This window comes from Rhagoletis pomonella, unplaced genomic scaffold, assembly GCF_013731165.1.
Source record: "Rhagoletis pomonella isolate Grant_MI unplaced genomic scaffold, Rhpom_1.0 Rhpom_scaffold_00012, whole genome shotgun sequence".
In the NCBI taxonomy this organism is placed as follows: Eukaryota; Metazoa; Arthropoda; class Insecta; order Diptera; family Tephritidae; genus Rhagoletis; species Rhagoletis pomonella.
Genome location: NW_023458566.1, coordinates 2,441,316 through 2,462,387, shown reverse-complemented (window position 1 = coordinate 2,462,387; position 21,072 = coordinate 2,441,316). Strand labels below are relative to the sequence as shown.

Here is a 21,072-nt window from a genome sequence, read left to right as displayed (position 1 = left end):
TAAGATCAAATATTCTTTATAATTCGGATTCTGACTATTAATGATATTTTACTGCTACGTGAACTTTGTTACTTTTGTTCAACTCAGAATTTATGACACTAAAAGAGTCCGAAATGAGTCAGTCTGGTTGACCGGTCTCAAAATCATACTTATAACGAAAGAAAGACTCATTTTAGACTCATAAAATTTGAGCACTCAGAAATTGTTTAAAGGGATGTGATATGTACCTTAATCGTTGTGGGTATGTATCTGAGAGAACTGTTATACCTGTTTTTGTATTAATTGCATTGAATCTGTACGATCCACAAGCAGTTAAGTTTTCCTCTCTGAATTTTTAGTTAGCTCACTTTAGATCTAGGTGCGCGATATGTACGTCTAGAATTTTGTTTCTAATACGTAATCTTATTGCTCTTTTTTGTGATTTCAGAAGAAAAACATAAAGACAAGATATTTCTTTACTCTGCGATTGGAATTGTTACGCTAATTTTAGTTTCTTTTGTTTTACTGACTTGGTAAGTTCAAGCATAAGCTTTTTTTCTTTCCTTATTGCTGAAAGCTTCATATTTTCAGTTTAATTTATGCTTGCTTACGCTGTAAGAGACATTGTAATCAATACAAATTGCATTGCGAGGGGAAGTGCCAAAAATGTTTTCGTTGGATTTTTAGTATTTTGCTGCTGCTTCTTTTACCTTTGATTCTGTAAGTATATATATGTCCATATGCTTGCTGCTAAAAGCTTTGTGCCATTGTCATATGAACGTTTTAAAGTAAAAACTGGAGATTAACTTTGGCTATTTAAAAATTGAACATAATTTAAACCTGAGCTTTGAAATATGGATAGCGAACGACGGACGGATAAAAGTTTGCTACGATCATTGAATGGTAATAACCTGGACAATAAAAAGTAAACACTTTTTAAATTTCTTGCAGCCGGTTTCACCAGCAATTTAAATGGAAAAGGTTTTTTTATTTTCTGTAAAATAATTTTCCACTTAAATTGCTTTCGTGAAATTGGCTGTTAGTTGTTGACTACCTTCCAAATTTTATATCCACTTTCAAATGCTTTATATACTACCGGTATCTCCAAAACAAAATTGACAAGGGATTTAGGAAATTAGTACCAAAATAAATCAGCTCTATATATTATCCACTTTTTCATTGTTTTTGTTATGTGTACAAAAATCTATGTCCAGCTTAAATGACCATAAATATATGCCCAGTTTAAACGACCATAAATTGACGCCCAGCATAAATGACCATTTATGTCTAGTTTAAATTACCATAAATTTATGTCCATTTTTGAATCAACGAACATTTATGTCCAACTTTTAAGATAGCCAAAAATGTATGTCCAACTTTTAGGATGACAAAAGAGTGATGTTCACTTTTTAGATTAACAAAAAAAATTATGTCCAATTTTCAAATGACCATAAGTTTATGTCCAACTTTAAGATTACCAAAAAGTGATTACGTCCGGTTTTTTACTTTCAAGCGTTGATGAACTCTGCACTTTTTATACCCGAGCGCACTTGTGCACAAGGGTATATTAATTTTGTTCACATAACGGTTGTTTGTAACAGCCAAAACGAATCGAGATAGATATAGACAAATGTATACATAAATGATCAGGATGAAAAAAGAAATCGATTAAGCCATGTCTGTCTGTCCGTCCGTCTGTCCGTCTGTCCGTCTGTCCGTCTGTCCGTCTGTCCGTCTGTCCGTGTACACGATAACTCGAGCAAAAATTGAGATATCTCAACGAAATTTGGTATGTAGGTTTCCCTTAATCCAAGGTAGGTTGGTATTGAAAATGGGCGAAATCGGACTTTAACCACGCCCACTTCCCATATAACGGTAATTTCCAGAAATACGAAAACTGCGATATTTTAGTAACTACTGAAGATAATTCACTCAAAATTGATATTTACAATAATTTTTAGACGAAAAATAAGAATATTATAAATTTTTGGAAAATGGGCGTAGCCACGCCCACTTATGGTTACATGTGTATATCTAGGTAACCGCTGCCCCAATTTCTTCCAAACTTGGCACAGTTGTTGGCCTTCGCATAACATACCAAATGGCCGAAAATTTTTAAAATCGCTCAATAACCACGCCTATTTCCCATATAACGGTAATTTTCAGAAATATGAAAACTGCAATATTTTAGTAACTACTGGAGATTATTCACTCAAAATTGATATTTATAATAAGTTTTAGACGAAAAATAAGAATAATATAAATTCTTGGAAAATGGGCGTAGCCACGCCCACTTATGGTTACATGTGTATATCTTGGTAACCGCTACACCAATTTCTTCCAAACTTGGCACAGTTGTTGGCCTTGGTACAGCATAAAAAACCGCCGAAACTTTTTAAAATCGGACAATAACCACGCCCACATCCCATATAACGGTAATTTAGAGAAATACAAAATCTTCGATAAATCATTAAATATTGAAGCTCATTTTTTCAAAATTGATGGTTGCAACAATTCTTTACCAAGAAATGCGTTTATGGTAAAATTTTGGAAAATGGGAGTGGCACCGCCCACTTATGATCACATATAAGTATACCGGTAACCGTTCTACCAATTTGTACCAAACTCGGTATGGTTATTGTACTTGCCACGTGTAAGCAAAACGTTGAAAATTATTGAAATCGGACTAATATAACGGCCGATTCTCATATAACGGTAAATTTAAGAATTGCTTGAAACTTCAATATTTCGAAATTGAAGGACGCTAATTTACTCAAAATTGTTACAACTCGGCTTACCATCTAGCGGAAGGTTTCGGAAGGGTGAAAAAACATATATTTAATACTTGCGCCGGGTATTTAATGTTCGGCTCCGCCCGAACTTAGCCTTTCTTACTTGTTTTTAGATATTTTCTTGCGAATGCTATTGATTCGACACTTAAAAATCGGGAATTTGAGAAAGAGCATGAAAGCTCTTATGAAAGAAGTACACCAGAAAGTTCTACAAAGCTGCGAAGTATTGAAAAAGCACTCGTTACTGACTATCACAATTTTCATGTCGCTGCCTTCCGTTCTGTAGATGGTAAGCGTGATATTTAACTGCTACATACATACATTTATTTCTAATAACATTAAATTTTGTCAAACAAATGTATGTAGATATCATTTCAAGTTCCTCCCAGCGTGCTAAAAAGGATCTGGATTCTGATTTGGATAGCGTTTGTGGTACACCAGCAGCAAGACAGCAGTTAAATGAAACCGTTTCGAATATGCAAAATGATATCGATGAACTTTGTTTAGAGATTATTATGGGGAATGATTGTATGTATTTTCAGAAAGTTTTGTTTTTTAATAAAAAATGCTCATTACGCTCTTAGTTACACGTGCCATTTTTCGGAATATGACAACATTTTTGGCCCAAACGAAAGAGGGTCGTGCTTTCTATTCAAGATCGAATTTTATAAATTCAGATAGCCAGTGGATGCAAATGTCAACGGTAAGTTATTGGGCTCTATACTTTTTGTTTTTTGCATAAAGCTTCAGAAACTTCTCTTTTCCAATTTAGTTATTTAAAATGAGTGAATTACTTCGCTTAATTGGGAATATCGTGAATAGCACCGAAGAGGTCTACAGCCAATCAAATATGTTCACGAAAAATTTGGATGCAGTTGTAAAACAAGTACTGACACCATATTTGGACGAAGTGAATGATGATTTAGAAGAAAGAGGTAACATGCATAATCACTCGTTTTTATACCTTTCATGGGCATGAAATGGTATTATAACTTTGGTCCGATGTTTGTAAGTACCAGAACAAAAAGAGATAGACCCATTAAAATGTATACTTATATGATCAGAACGTCGAGCTGAGTTGATTTATCCATGTCCGTCTGTCCGTCTGTCCGTCTGTTTGTATGCAATCTAGTCTCTCAGTTTTCGAGATATCCGGATCAAATTTGGTAGGTGGGCGTATTTTTATAATGTATTAATCATTTGTCGGAACCGGAAGAATCGGACCACTATAACATATAGGTCCCATACAACTGATTGTTCAGATATGAGATTTTTCGTTATAACTTTTCCATTTATGCAGCTACGAACATGAAATTTCGCAGCACTTGCACCCATTATCAACAGAATGCTTACAGTGAAAATTACAAAGATCGGGTCACTATAGCCTATAGCTCCCATACAACTGATTGTTCAGATATAAAATTTTTCGTTATAACTCCTCCATTTATATAGCTGGGAACAGGAAATTCCGCACTGTTTTCAATAATTATCAACAGAAAACTTACAGTGAAAATTAAAAAGATCGGATAACTATAACCTATAGCTCCCATACAACTGATTGTTCAGATATGAGATTTTTCGTTATAATTCATCCATTTATGTAGCTAGGACCATGAAATTTCGCGCTGTTTTCACTCATTATCAGTAAAAATAACGAAGATCGGGTCACTATAACCTGCAGCCCCCATACAACTGATTGTTCAGATATGAGGTCTTTTATCATAACTCCTCCATTTATGCAGCTAGGAACATGAAATTTCGCACCATTTTCACTCATTATTAACAGAATACTTACAGTGAAAATAACAAGGATCGGGTGACTACAACATATATCTTCCATACATCTGATTGTTCAGATATGGGATTTTACTGTAAAACTCCTTTATTTGAACAGCTAAAACCGATAAATTTCGTAAGATATTTTATAAATAATAATACAAAGTCTACTGAGAAAATCGTCAAAATCTATGCTGTATAAGCTTTATCTCCTATAGCACTGATTGTTCAGATACCAGTTTTTGCGATATATCTCCTTTATGTAGGAAACTAAACCCAATAAATTGTGTTACCGGTTTACATACCGATCACATAGCAGTGAAAATCACCTAGATTGGTGCCATATAAAGTATATCTTCCATACCTCTGATTGTTTAGATGCGATTTTTTATATAAGTATGTAACTCCTCCATCGATGTATGCAGATGTATTCAAAATCAGTAATCTGTCAAACTAAAATTTGCAGATGTTCATGAAAAGTATGAAGCCTTCGGCATAGCCGAAGACAGCGCTGCTCTTACTTGTTTTTTTTTTAATCTGGATCCTCTCGTGAATTTACATGAAAGGCAATACTCTTCGTGTACTTTCCCATAATTTGACGGACGAGTTTGCTGCGAATGATGCAAAGCTAAGATCAACCGATAGCTCCGACGAGGAACGCAAATACAAAGCAGCTCCCACGTGGGTCTTGATTTTCGAATGGCTATGCTTCGTTTGGATAATTTTGGTATGTTTCATTTAACTGAATTTATTTTTTAATAACTATAATATTTTGGCGCTTACACTTTTGCAAAGCGTTTGGCAGTGCTGCTTCTCTAATTTGTGGAACAGCTAACAGATTTTATGAGAAGCTTTTTCTTGGCGGAAATACACTCGGAGGTTTGGCATTGCCCGCCGAAGGTAGACCGCTGTTAGAAAAAAACATTTTCTAATTAGATGTTGCGCGCACCAGATATCGAACGCAGGTTCTACGGAGTGGTAGTACGCACCGCAAACCCCCTAAAAAAGAAGCATTGAATTGTTTAATATAAAAAAAGTCTTTATAAACATAATTTTATCACAATTCAATATGGCTGCAAGTGAGACCAATTCTCATTCATGTAGCCTCATAGCTATTGTCAACCTTATCCAACGCGAAAGCCCGCGATAATCGATCGGAAATTTCATTCGATAACCGTGCTTCTTCGGACTCCATTATAAAGGTGGGCAACTTTTGCCCACAATTTTCTACCACCAATTTCTGAACCAGGCTAAAACCTATATAACTCGAAAACGTAACAAGTGGTCCATACTGTAGGGCTTTACCCAATTTGTTTGGCAATGGAATTGATGACCTGTGTTCAAAACGAAACAGCTATCTATCAGACCATTCCCAATTTTTATTTGCAAAATCGCTGGTAACGCTATGTTCAACGTGGACGAAGGAGGTTCCATTAAGTAGTATTAACGTCGATGTAATTTTAATTCCGACGGGTAATATTCCTATCCGCAACAAGGTCGTCTAATCGATTGCCGGCGGCTCTTGCGACAAAGACCAAAAAACATTGCTGGTAACAGCATATACGGCAATTAAGCTTCCGGAGTTGGCATAAATACAGATCCACCAAAGCACTACACTCCGTACAGCAACAAGATGTCTTCTGAAGTCACCTTAATACTACCTTCATAGTGAGGAAAACTTGCTCGAAGTTAAGTAGCGTAACATTGGGTTCAGAAAGCTTTTTCTGGTTTTTGCCTCCCTAGGAATCGCGTAAACCGACACATACTACGTACTTCAGCTCGAGCATTTTGACAGACTAGTCAAACGTGCCTCCACACCCATACATTCAGACTATGTAGACAGTTTGTAGGCAAGCGTTGAACAACATTCAATGAGAATGCCGTAATCGGAGTTCAACAACTACCTGTGCTGTGTGTGTGTGTGTACCTCGTGAGTCTGGTAAAACTCTTACTTATACCAAACGTAGCCTCAGGCTTACCAGACGCAGGTCTAGTTTACGAAGAAATTCCACGCGATACTAACCATTACCTCTTCTTGAACGCACTTAGCCGTTGAAGCCGCACGTTTCCTGGGCCTACGGTTATTCGATCTGGTGACAGTCAATTAGCCTAATAAGTCCTCTGTTGTCGGAAACCTGGTTTAAGAATTAGTTGTAGGACTTAAACCGGATCAACTGCAGATCCCGAGATAATTCAAAATTAACTGGTTGATTCGGGTTGAGACGGGAGACGCTGCCGTCTGCCTATGCTTTTAGAGAACTTCCCTCAATTTTGTAGATAACTTCGCGGTCAAAGTAGCGATTATTAAATATTAAATATTTTAAACCGATCTAATCTTATTCTTGTTTGACGTAAATAATATGAAGCTTCTGCAACTTTTCACAAATTTTAGCATCTGTGAATAAATTAATATTTCACCTATCATTACAGATAGTATTTATCTTACTGGTGGCATTGATATTAAGATGTTGCGGACAACGCTGGAGAGGCGAGAGTGAACGTGAAAGAAAAAGAAAATGCTGCAGTCAGCAGTGTGGTTCCTCTTTATTCCAATTGTATGTTGATCAATTATGCACTTTAACGCTAAAAAAATATATTTCCTTTTTTTAATTACACTTTAGAACAGTCTATATGATGAGCTTGTTATTTCTGCTCGCTCTTCTACCCATATGGTGGAATTACGAACATGGTGTGGGCGCCTACAATGAACGGTGCACATGGGAGAGACTTGAAAGAGCTCAACAATACAGATATAGACGATCCGTAAGTAATTTGGGCGCTGAAGCAACTTCGAACCTATCTGCTTCAGAAACAACGGCTTCATTGACCAAAGCATCGGACGCGTTAGCATCTGCAGATAGACATCAATCGATGAGCGAAAGAGCTGAAGCCGATGATGAGGCTGGCGATACAGCTGAAGAGCCTGCAAATATTTGTCGAAACCGGGAAAATAATGCATTTCTGGCGTCAAATGCTATGAAAGTGGGAAACAGAATGGCACCATCACTGAATATCAGCGAAGCAACTATGGAATTGGAAGCTAAATTTACAAAAATGTCGCCAGTCAAGGAAAAACTTAAGCGAAACGCAATATATGCCGATGAAAGTTCGTTGCAAGAAATCTGTAATGATTTCAAAATTCAATTTGACCTGAAGGAATTTATAAGGTATTACAATGAAATGAACTCATTTGTAAGTAACGAAATGAAAAATCCAAGAGAGGATTTAGAACTTTCACATTGTAATTTGTATGTGCTAAAGAAGCATTTGATAGATCCGTTTGATAATCATGAAATACCCAAACTCATGGCACACATTGCCGAGCAATGCAAACAGATTGAAACAAATTTTGAAGAAGGATTCCGCAAAGGCACAGAAAGTTGCTTGACGGAGGTGGAAAAAATTGAAAGATTTTCAAAGGACAAACTGGTTGGCGTGTTGAATGACACTACACAAGATTTGGATGAAATGTTTGTGAATGGTTTGAAGAATTACCGATCATTTGCCAGTGAAGAACTAAGTAGAGCAGTCTATACAACCAATAACGATATTGAACGGTATTCTGAATGTGTGCAGTATGCGCATGGCAAGGTAAGCGTTCAACACTTAGGGTACGTTCACACAGAAAGCGGAGCCGAGCGGAGCGATGCCGTTCCGAGCAAAGCAGTTTAAGATTTTGAATTATCTATTTAATTTTTATGTTTCATGACGCTGCTGCAAACAAGATATCAAAATATTCAAATCAAAACGAATTTTACAACGAATCTTTTAAATAAAAATGAGCAAATATTTTTACCGCTTTTCATTGACGGTAAGTTTTGTGGTATATTTGCAGCAGAATCCGTTAGAAAAGCTGCGCTTCGCTCCATTCAGTGTGAACACCAGCAGCTTCGCTTTGTTCCACATTGTTTCGCTCGGCGCCGCTCGGCTTTCGGTGTGAACGCACCCTTATTGTAATCAACCTACTTTCCACTCATGGCCCTACAACTGCTTTTCGGGTTGGGTTTAGACCAATAATTTCGCCAATTATTATTATTATTATTTTTTTTTTTCTGACCCTTTTTGCACATGGTCATTCCATTTTGTTCCAATGCGTCCTGGTTCTTGTCGTCCACTCATAATCAAGGTTTCTGCACTTTGTAAAAAATCGTCCCTGTTGGCAAGAGTTATACATCGCTTAATCTTTAGACGCAAACTATGGATGGTGTAAATATTGGTTCCATGCCTCGTTATAAGAACAATCTTTGATTTTTGTCAGCTCGTGTAAAGTTAGCAAGCGCTTTTTAGCGTTTCCCCATATGAGTTTCGGAAGATCTCAAATTTAGACATGACTGGTTAAAGAAGCTGAGGTAACTGGTAAACGAGGACAAGACAAAGTTTCTCCTGTTATCAAACAAATCGTCAGTTGTGAACCAGCATTAAGACCGCTAATAATGTCAGCATCGAAACCAAGGCGCATCAATTACAGGTGATAGCGATAGAAGCTATGCTTCTTCTTATGAGCACGCTTGTGTCAAATTATCGTCTGTTTTGCTATATTTACATATCCGCGTACACATACACATATACGTATATATATACCCTGCAAACAAATGCTCCTCAAATCTTTAAGAGTGTCGGAAATTTGTTACGATTCTTTTAGAAATCTGTAAAGAAAAACATATGAGGCGGTTGACAAGAACTAGTAAAGAAATTTCTGTACGATTTCTTAAAGAAAATTCTTAAAAAAATTGTGAAACCTTTCAGAATTCTATGAAATCCTGGTATGCAGGGCATACATATACACACGAATATGAATAGATAAAAAAGATGGTGATGACACAAGGAGTTCATACCAACGGTAAATGTTGTTTTTGTACGATTGCTACAACCTGTAGTTGTTGAATCATGATCGAAACCCAACGCAGAATCATCATGCCCGTGCTGGCGTATGGATGAGCTGTATGAGCAACTCGAAATCCGCTGTTGGTAGCAGAGGAAGAGGAATGCCTACACTGAGGTGCAAAGACCAAATGGAAAAGGACTTGGTAGTTCCAATTGGCACAGAAGAGAAACGACTGCCGTGCTTCGTTGAAGCGGTTACAGCGCCAAATAATAAGGCGAATAATAGGTCGGTGTTGCATTTTTCAGGTGTAGTAAGCTCACTCAGTTGGTGCACAAACTGCTTCAATCTTACATACACTATCGTCGTTAAGTCCCTCGTCAACGGCTTTGAATAGTTCATCAGCTGCGGCATGTATATTGCCGACTTCGGGGGACTTGTTTTTATGCTGCTCTCACTTCGCTCTGACTGAGCAGAGGTACGTGAGTATCGTCCCTATTCATTGGTCTGGGTTCTTCTTCACCAAAAATGCTACTATAGGCGTCTGTTACTAGATTACCATATTATTCTCTGCAGCCATCTTATTAGTATTCTCAGTGATCAATTGCGATATCCTTATAACAAAATTTGGTGCCAAGTGAATGTGTTATTATTTCGTAATAATAAATCATTTAATTTTCTCATTTCAGAATGGCATTTGGATACCGTTATTTCTAATATTGCTCTTGTTCTTGCCATTAATACCGATAGCCATATATTTGAGTAGACTGTACTCATGCGCTGAAAGAAGAACGGAGTGTTACTGCTATGAAGAGCGCCTATATAATGCAATAAGAGATCGTTTGTATAAAAGAAGCCGTGAAATTGAATCTTAAGCCAGGACACACGTTAGACCGTGAAAAGATTCTCCTCAAATTCAACGTAAAATACAAAGTCATACATCTCGAAGACAGCGCGTAACGAAAGTTCCGCTGCAAACGGAATTGGATGAAATGAATCGGCACGGCACGCAAAAACCCAACTGCAAAGTAAAATATAGAATTAAAATAGGCATCTTCTCAAAACCGAATACTTCAGAATTATCTTGAACTTAGTTCGTTATACATACCGACGGCTGACGCCCTATCTCAGAAAATGGCTCAAGAACGCCCTACTTCAGTATTTGGTGGAAGAACGCTCTATCTCAGAATTTGGTTCAAAAATGTCTTATCTAAACTGAAAATGTATTGTTAATCTGTCTGTATTTAAATCCTGTAAAATGTTTTGTAAAACCTGAGTTTCGCCTAAAAAAAAAATTCATCCGAAAATTTGTGGGCGGATGACAAACAATGAAAACCAAAAGTGAAAAGTGAACCGGTTTGGGGAAAACGAAACTCTTGATTGGCTTAATATGTTGATATAGGTCATTTTTGAACCGAATTATGAAATAGGACGTTCATGAAAAATTTACTGAGATAGGGCGTTTTCGAACCGACTGCGGAGATTGGTCGATCTTCCACTCTGGATATGTAGGTATTTGTTTTGTTTTTAGCTATTGTAGCTCTTAAAGCAGAATGAATAAGTTTATGAAATGAAAGTAAATAAATAAATTTTCCTGGGTCTGAATTTCAGACTCTGAACTTGTTTAATCCCCTTTACATATTATTTGCCCCTCTGCGCACTAGGAGAAAATGGACACTAACCATAGCCTTTCGAGCCATTAGACACAGGGTGCCCCAGAGCTCTTAACCTCATTTTTGGCGATGAAAAGATGATGACATTAGAGTCGGATGTTCTTGTTGGAACAGCATACAAATTGCGCGAACAGTTTTAGAGGAATGGTGCTGGGTGAGACACGAATAGATTGCGCGGGTATTTGCAATAATTTAAACGATTCTACCACAATTTGCAAATAGTCAAATTACAGTACATTTTGCATGTATAAATTTCCGTATTAAACGGAAGTTAATATTTTGTATTTTGTAAGTGCTGCCATATATTTCTTTTGGCTAAAGGCCAGATTTGTAATAAAAACTTCTCGACTCCCGATGAATCATTTAAGTTCCGTAAATTCCTTGTTAGGCTATTTGAATGTATTTATTTCTAGTCCTATTTTTTTATGACATTAGTTGATTAATTCCTTCGCAAAAAAGCAGCGAAGGGCTCTCAATTCACTAAAAAGACGCCTGTCAGCAAATGAAAAAATTTGCCACTAAATGTAAAATAAATTGTTGATGGCATCACTGCCGCGACTAAGTTCATTACCCAACACTGGCGGATGAACTTAATGGCTTGCTAGATCAGGGTTTTGTGATTTGGATTTTGGAAAGTTGTTTTTACTTGATTTATTTTACTACAACTGTACTTAAGGCCGATTACTCAATGTCTGGTTAACACTAATCTCCGGTTAAACATAGTAATCGACGTTACCGACTCCCTGTTGTATGCATGGAGTCGAAGACGTCGATAACGATGTTTAACCGCAGATTAGTGTTAACCAGACATTGAGTAACCGGCCCTTAAATTCTTATTATATGTTGATTAGTTTAAGAACTAAAAATTTTGTGTTCTGTATGTAAAAATCGTAGGTTAAATAATAAGAATAAAATTTCGCAGTTAGCACAACGCTTCGGCAACGCTAGCATGGAATGCGTTGTTGAATGCAGTGTTGCCAACGATACCATTTATAGCTAAATAAATTTTTTTGATTTATTTGCTTTTCAAGTATTGGCCCTCATGCATAAAAGTGAGCTAAGATTCGATTCGATTCGATCAGTGCAAAAACGGGGCCGGGCTTAGGCTCGCTTTTTATATATAAGGCCAAACGTCTTGTCTCATCTCTTCTGTCATGCTGACAGCCTTAAAGCCGTTGCCCTATTGATTGTAAAGTAAGCATAGATATTTGAGTAAAAAGTTCTTTTGTATACATGTAATAATAACAAGAACGCTTTCAATTTAAAAAACTCGCAGAAAGCATAGAGTGCGAAAATAAAAAGTCGTCGAAATCTTTCAGCCTACAAGTTTCGTTTACAGGTCTATTCTGTACGTTACCGGAGATTGTGTAACCGGAAAATTTTATTACCAAAAATGTTACCAGTTCTTGTCACCGCGATTCTAGGAACGTTGGTAATGCAGTTAAGATATACAGCAATTCAGCTATGAAAAATCGTGCAAATTCTGGCATTGCATATTTCACGGGGCAATACTTTGTTACCAGCTTATGAGATGGTAACAAAATTTACCGGTTACAAGAGTACACAGAATGCAAAAAGGGTTTAAAAATTGACAGGAACTTTATTTACCGGCTACAAACTTTTTATTACCAGCGCAGAATAGACCTGTTAGAGTCGAGGCTAATGTTAAGGCTACTTAACATAATGCAGCGTACAAGTGTTTAACTATGAAAAAAGGCGCAAACAAAAAATGTTAACAAAGAAAGATGCATACAAATATTTGCCGACGATGGAAATCGCAAACAAATAATAATGCGATCTCCGCCGTAAATTATTTTAATGCATCTTCTTTTGACAACATTTTTTCACGTGACTTTTGGTGAAAATATTTATCACATACAGCTAAGTTTCTAGATCAAGGTATAAACATTGTGACAGCCCAACATTTTTCTTTATAATGTTTTAAAAATTAAATATCTACTCTACAAATTAATTAAAGAGATTTTCGCGTTTTAAAATGGGTAAAACGGGGCGTCTTTCCAAGGGGAATGTTTACTGCAGCTTGAAGTTGGCAACACTGGTTAAATGAACGCAAATGGGAAAATGACAGTTTGCAGAAAATGAATTTTTTCGTTTTCAGTGGAAGTTCTTGTTTCGATTGGGGAAGTCGTCTTTTGTTGAGTGATGTGGGTGTTTTCCGCGGCGTGGATGTGAAAGTTTCTTGTGTAAACTGTTTATTGAAGAAAAAAAGAATGGTTTAAGACAAAAGGTGAATCATAAATATCCAATTAGTTGCAAGCACAATGTGTAAATTTGTTTATTGTGTTTTTCATATGCCACAAAATGTGTTTTAACATGATAAAATGGTGATTCTTGAAAATGTTTGCGCTATGCTTTAATGCAATACATATGCAAATTGATTTTTCCCCTATTTGGCATTTGGTTGGTAAACAAGTAAAAGCAAAAGCAAAAGCAAAGGCAATAAAAATTGAGAGGAAGTGTCTTTGTGCTGCATAAAAAACGCATGAATTTTAATCGCACATAAAATAAATAAAAGTATTTTCCAACATTAAAGTCTGTATGTATGTATTATCGTAGAATCTTTTCTGGTTGCATGGATATGTGTACATACATATTTACATATGCATATAGATATGTAAGTAGAACGAAATATGTTAGCTGTCGTGCGTACTTGTAGTTATAGTGACCCCCAGCATAGCTTACTGCAGTAAACATAATGAACACAAGAAAAACTAAAAATTTACACTCAAAAGTGTGGATAATTCATAACTAATCTTCCACTGTGGGTATGTCCTTTTATCCAGTTGCTGGCTTACTTTTTCTACAATATTTATTTCCATTATTCGGTTCTTTTGTAAATTTAAGAACGTGAGTGTGTTTGATAGTTTTTCAAATAGGATCAAAATTCTATCAGATATATATGTATGTGCGTGACCTTTAATAGATTACACCTGGATTTGAAAGCTGAAATTACGGCGGCGGATACGGATTCGGCACATACATATATATAGCATAAAATATTTTTTAAGCCATTGGGGGTCAATATTTTTGGCCAAAACCTAGATATTTCGGCGTACATATGTGGTCTTTGGCAGTTATTCATATTAACGCCCAACGGACCAACACCGACTTGGCATTCACAGAATATTTGGGTAGAACGTCCTACATCACTACTCACTGGAAACAGGAAAAATATATATTAATTTTGCCATATATGTATGTATGTATATGTTCATAAATATCTCCTACTATCCATGGTCTCCTTTGTATTTAATATTGCGCTCGTGTCTTCCCCACTTGGTTCTTCTCGACCAGACTTGCTGTGTAGCAGTTGTGTGTGAATGGAACCACACTATGGCGTATCTTCGGATTGCAGCAACGGAAGTAACCCATGCAATATCTGAGGTTGCATTATCAAGTATTTTGAAATACATATGTATGTATGTACATATGTATGTAGGTACATATGAATGTATGTACCAATAAATGTTAACAAATCTTTGTTAACAGAATGGGACAAATAGTGATTGTCCCTTGATCAGTTTAGATAACAAAGTAATTGAACTAATTAATCTCAAGATGTTACATTTCAACGGCTGTGTGGAAGCTCGACCTATCTCGACAGCCGGTTCGAAAACGCCCTATCTCAGAAAACTTTTCAATAACGGCCTACTTCAGAATTTGGTTGAAGCTCGTACTATCTCATTACTCGGTCCAAAAACGTCCTATCTGAGCTGAAAATGTATTGGAAATGTGCTGAGTTAAGGCGTTTTTAAATCGGCAGCGGAGCTAGGCTGTTTTGAATTCTGAAAAAGAGCGTTCTTGAAAAATTATCTAAGCTAGGGCATTTTCGAACTGGCTGCCGAGATAGGTAGATCTTCTACTAAGCCGTCGATATGTACATATCGCACGTTTAATAATGTAGAGATGTAACTCAAAATTTACGTTTTTGAAGATTTTATTATGTAATTAACCAGGAATCTAATAAGAATATGTACAGTCTAACAGATAACCAAACTTCCCAAAATTGGCGAAGATATGTGTCTTTCCATCTTTCTTTTTGTATACCAACTGTATGAAATGATAAAACTTTGATAGCGTTTTCCCACAAAATGGAAATTTTGAATTACTTCGTTGTATCATTAAACGTGCGCTATATGTGTACATACATTTTGCCATGGTCAACCAATTAGCGCACCTGCACCCCAAAGCCAAATCCGCTAAAAAATCGGGATGAATATACATTCTTTTATCATAAAAATTTTTTGTTAACCTTTTTCCTTGCTTGTTACTTTATTCAACCAATATGAAAAATGTTGAATATAATTCACCGATAAATCTCTAACTGAATAACTGACTATCCATACAAAATGCCTTGGTCACCCATATAGCTTAATTCGCTAAAGCAATTTCGTGACCATTTAAGAGGCAACATTTCAAATCAAAATTTATGTTAAAAAAGTACTAAAGTGCTTCTTCAGTATTTTTTTATTATATTGAAGATTTTTATTTACTGCGTTACCCATCTTGATCTAGATACTGGTACCAGAATTCCAGGACAACGTGCAAATTAAAAAAAAGTGTGCGTTCATATTTTGTAAATAACGTCAATTAATAAAATTAAGGTCAAAACTCTGCGCTGCCCCCTTAAGCAAGGAGGTATGGATATTGCGTTAAAATGACTCAATTTTATTTTTGGTTATTTAATGAATTCTCGATTTACGAAACCCCGAAATACAGAATCCCGAAAGACATAATCGAGACACGGCCAAATCCCGAACAGACATAATTCAGACACGACCAAATCCCGACCATACATAATCTCTACAAAACACAGTCCATACAAGAAATCCCGACAAAAAAATAAAATAAAAATAATTAAAAAAATCGCGTGATTTTTTTTTTAAATTATTTTTATACCTATTTTGTCGTTTTTTTTCATGATTGAATTCTGTTTTCACTCAAAAATAATGCATAAAATCAGGGTTCGTATTTGCACACACATGCTCTGCTCACACACACGCCAGAAACACATTCAACTTGTACTCACTGCTCATACACATGTGTGTGCATAAGTGGAAAACAAACTCTGCTCACAGAAAAGTGTGTGCTGTTTGTTATTAAGCACATGCACATGTGTGTGAGCCGATTTTTGTACAAATTTCAGCCCATGCACATGCACATAATATATTTTTAAAAGAATTTGTTTATTAAACGTTATTTTTTGAAAGACAATTCAATAACAAGTGAGGTGTTGTTTGTTTTTTATATGACAGAAAACATATTAAAAAATTATTTTAAGAATTGAGATAGAAATCGAAGTGTATAAGTTTCTCTACGCAAAGCACACACATGTGCGTGTGCTTTATATTAATAAAAAAAGAAATGTACACACATGTGCCCGTGCTTTTTACCAAACAGCACACACATGTGATGTGAGCAAGTTTTTAATTTTTTATATGCACAGCACACGTGTGTGAGCGTAAAATGTTAGGATGTGCTGCGCATGTGTGTGCAAATACGAACCCTGCATAAAATACATGGTTGCTGTTGTAACGTATTTGTCCGCAGACTCAACTAACGGTAGGCCCAGGAAACATGATATTTCGACTTTACTTATTTTGGACCACCCCATTGTACTCTGTAAATGCCGTTAGTAGCCTGTCTGTACAGTCCCAGTCCCATGAGTGCTGTACGTAGTATTGGATCTGGTCCTTCAGCTCAAGCAAGTTCGGGTGCTGACGTATGTAGCACCCTGCTAGGAACTGCTTGCTGAGAATGATGTTGTGCCCATTCGTCTTCACTGTGGATGTGAAGTTCTGGCGACATCAGAAGGCACCCCGTGGTTGTCCGGGGTGTTGTATTGTGGCATGTCTGTAGTTTCGGCCCCTACGTACCAATTGTCTCCGGGGAGCACACAGGCGATGCATAATTTAGAACCAGACTGCCAATTGCTTTGTTTGTTTGCAACACCGTTTCTTTATCTTTAACCAAGTACTGCCGAATTGGGGAATTGAGGACTTTGCTACGGCTCGTACTTTGTTGGTAATTTCGGTTGTATGCGCCGCGAAAGAGAGCTAGATCTGACAAATTTCCAGTTATTCACCGTCTTAATTGGTTTGCCATCGACGAGAATACGCAGCTTTCGTCCTTGTGGTAAAATGGTTGCCGAGGATTTTGAAGGGCAGAGGGCTAGGCTTCTTGCAGTGAAGAAGCGAAAAACTGTGGCGTAGTAACCGTTTATATTTAAGCATAAGTCCTAAACTCCATTGCCGGGCGCATTGTAATTTTTTTAATCTGGATTTCGTCTTGTCGTGGGTTTACATTTGTCGGGCGTTTGTCCTGTCTGAATAATGTGTTATCTGTATTTTATTTGGTCTGGATTTTGTTATGTCTGTATTGTTTGGGTTATGTCTTGATTATGTCTAGATTATGCCTTGTCGGGATCTTTAAAGTCGGGATTATGGAGTGCGCTCTATTCGGATATCTATACAGTATGCGGATATCCGCATACTCCACATTCTGACATTAGATAGGCATTTATCCAGCAAACATGCCAGTTGCCAGTTCTATGCACGGCGACAGCACATGTCATCTCATCAAGCATTACGGCGGTGAAAGAACACAACATTTATATAAAAAAAAAATGGACTTAGCAACTTTGCACTCTAAGCCAGCGCTATGATAAACATACATATTTATGTATGTATGCAAATCTACAATGTTTTCATCTTCTTTCGTTATTGTCAAATTCGTGGAAACCTCTGCTCTATATGTATTAGAAAATACTCCGATTTTATGCCTATAAGTAAGGAGTTTTTTTTTAGCACAAACGTGGACAAACAAATTTGTTGCGTCAGAAATGTTGTTTTTTCGGCGGATAAATATTTATTGTCAGAATAACTTCCGCTTTTTTGCCGAAAAAGAACCCAAATTGTGCGGAATTTGTTTGCATGAACCCAACAATAAAAAATAAACTTCGCAGAATTTATTTGCCAAAAAATTATATCATCTTATTACCTAATTATTTTTATTTTTACGTTAACACTTTGATGTTCAAGGTTACTTATAAAACAAATTTACAATTTTAGTAATTAGTAATAATCGAAATTTTTCTCAAATAATTTACTTAACAAAAAAAAAAGAAACATTTTAAAAACATTTGTGTTACATTAAAAACGTGATTTACGTGAAATATAAAAGAGTTTTTTTTTTGTTTCAAAAGCCCTTACTGCAACCATCGCTGCTTAAGCTTACGTCTAATTCATTGTTGTCTGCTGTTTATTTGCATAAATTTGTCGATATCTCCATATTAAAATGCGATTCAAAAGTATAAGGACTTCCTTGTATTCGCAAATCAAATCGTCTCCTACCCAACGTCTTGCACCATTCGCAGAAACTGAACGTCTTTCCAGCGTTACTGCTGCTGGCGCTTCTGCTCTCGATGGTTGCCCAAAAGAGTCGATTTCCATTGCTAGCGCCTCCGATGTTAAAAGAGGTCCGTCATTGCGTGAAATTTTTGACAAAATCAATCCTATTAAATCGGAGACTTCGTTATTTGGTGGCGGTACATCATCTTCTTCCTCGCTCTCCGCAAAATAATTGCTAGCATTGTAATTTTGGTGGCGTTGTGATGGCATTTTACTGGATGGCAGTTTTGTGTACAAATTACTTTTTGTTTTTATATTATTTTTCTAGCTGCTGCTGCTGCTGCTGAGTAGTTCTGTGTTGAAGTTAGCTCAAATCAATGACACTACGAAGTGAGCATTAGGATCTTTATATATGATCCTTTTCTGTCATAATTTATGCTTAATCTTCGCTTAACTCATTTACTAAATAAGTGAATTTTTGCAAGATCTCAAGGTCGTATTATGCGCGTGATTAAATAAAAATGTATGCGAGTATACAGGTAGCTGAAGTTCGAAGTTGCTTTTTAAGGAGTGTGAGAAACGGCGCCGCCCACGAGTTAGTTGAGTGTTTTTTTTTGCTAATATTTTTATTCACTTGTATGTATGCAGTTTAATACCATAATGTTAGGTACAGTGTTGAGCGAAATTATTTGTGTGTTTGCCATTTTTGCTCTACAATTGCTGTAAATAGAATAATTTCGAGTTTTTTTTCCATATCAACAAAAAAATTTAAAGATGATACGAAAGTAATATAAGTTGCGATCCCGTACGAGTCCGGACTAGTCAAAGTTAGTCAGATTTTACTAGAAGTCCATCCCGTACTCGGTTGCCTGACAATTGAGAGGACAAAAATTAGAGTAAATAAGGTCCTCTATCTGTCAGAAGTTCCCAGTTTTAGTCCGAAGAATTTTTGCTGGTAAATTTGTCAAACGATCAGTGTGTAGTGTGTTTGACAACCAAATTGTAAACAGGAGAAAAGTGCACTCAGCTAATGCATGTTGAAAAGTATTTGCTAATTACGTGTTTAATTGGATTCTAATGTTTTTGAAAGTATTTTTGGTTACAAAATAAGCAAAAAAAATGCAACCAAAATTTTAAGGTTATGTTGAAGTTCGTCAGAAGTTACCATTTTTTACTAGAAAGCGATCCCGTACTTTTCAGTGTTACTCTCTCGCTGTGAGCGAATTTTTATTTTTTGACAGTTTTACTAGTTTTAATCCCAGGAATACGGGATTGGACCTATTATTAAATGTAGAAGATAAAGATCTGAATATACACTACCGGCAAAAAGTATTGGCACAGCTGTTTTGTTACAATATGTGCAACAATTGTTATTGTAATATTTTTCCGACAATTTTTTATAAAAATATGGTTCATTCCACAACAAAAAACATAAAAATATAATTTCTAAACTTAATGCAAAACTCGCGAAAATTCAATAAATATCCATACAAAACTGCGTACTCAAAAAAATTATAAAAAAATCTGATTAAAAAGTTGAAAATTTGCGTGAAAATTTGCTGAGTTTTGCACAAAGGTTAGAAATTATATTTGTATTTTTTTTGTTGTGGAATGAACCAATTTTTATAAAAAATTGTCGGAAAAATATTACAACAAAAATTGTTGCAGTCGGAAATAATTAACCGGAACACCTCAGATTTATGTTTACCTGGTAAAGACTGTTACGCCAACAGCATTCAATTATTTTGAAGGGTCAATTAACAAGAAAATGCAGGCGCCAACCACAGAAACCAGGAAGGCAGAAATAACTTTATTTATATTTTCCTGCGGATTTGAGCGACCGAAAACGAACTACCTGCTAAATACTCTGTCGAAACAGGGCAGTTAAAGCGAGCTCTAACAGGAATATGTAGTATCGTTACATATGAACCGAAACACACACAAAATAAACATAAGATACTTAGGTAGATATTTGGTATGCACCCATCACCCATGCCAGAAAGTCCAGCAGGGCCTCTCAGGTCACATTGAGCCTATGCTGTTCATTCGTCGACTCGCTACGGCATCACACTCTAGAAACAGGTGAGATGGTGTCTACTCAGCTGAATCGCAGAAACGACAGAGATCGGTCGACCAGATTCCCAGCTTGTGCAGATATGCTCTTAATCTGCAGTGTCCAGTGAGGATTCCTGTAATTATTCTAAGTTTCGAGTTTGGGGAGGTTAATTAAAAGTTTATATCTTTTTAGTTTATGCCTCCAGTAAGTTTTTGGCCTGGCGAAGCCCTGTTGTTGAAGACAATTCTCACTGTCCTAGTAGGTATCAGTCTTTTGATAATAAACAAAATGAAAGACTCAAGATATCAATGTGCTTTTTTGATCCTTGATCTGTTTTCAAGGTATGACTTTTGCCTGTAGAAAACCTACTGCCTCCGCGCAAACTGAGAGCAAGCGCAAGTTTACTTTAAATTACCTCCATGCTCAGGAGTGTACTCGTGAGTCCCTTTCCCATGTCATGAATTCATAAAAATTCGTTAAGGTTCTTCTGCTGTAAAACAGTAAATGGATTCATAGCCGGAGTACTATAAATGTGCCTTCCACCCTCAAAATAATGATAGCCTGATAGCGAAGTAAAGTGCATGAGTCTGAGGGTGAACAGGGA

The 21,072-nt window shown here is 36.4% G+C and overlaps 2 protein-coding genes across 6 annotated transcripts in view; both read left to right on the top strand.

Moving 5' to 3' along the window:
• Window positions 1-2,895: 2,895 nt before the first annotated feature.
• On the top strand, window positions 2,896-10,997 carry LOC118747678. Its single transcript, XM_036481743.1, has 7 exons — window positions 2,896-3,060; window positions 3,138-3,299; window positions 3,356-3,706; window positions 5,114-5,274; window positions 6,978-7,102; window positions 7,169-8,138; window positions 10,059-10,997. Exons 3-7 carry the CDS (start codon window positions 3,553-3,555, stop codon window positions 10,242-10,244), a joined length of 1,596 nt encoding a protein of 531 aa, XP_036337636.1. The 5' UTR covers window positions 2,896-3,060; window positions 3,138-3,299; window positions 3,356-3,552; the 3' UTR covers window positions 10,245-10,997.
• A 2,171-nt stretch (window positions 10,998-13,168) lies between these two features.
• The window catches only part of LOC118747677 (prominin-like protein), a 52,552-nt gene continuing 44,648 nt past the window's right edge, over window positions 13,169-21,072 (top strand). For all 5 annotated transcript variants that reach the window (XR_004993972.1, XM_036481740.1, XM_036481742.1 and 2 more), the window contains exon 1: window positions 13,169-13,290. The gene's annotated coding sequence lies outside the window, so the exon portion shown is untranslated. The remainder of the gene's footprint in view (window positions 13,291-21,072) is intronic.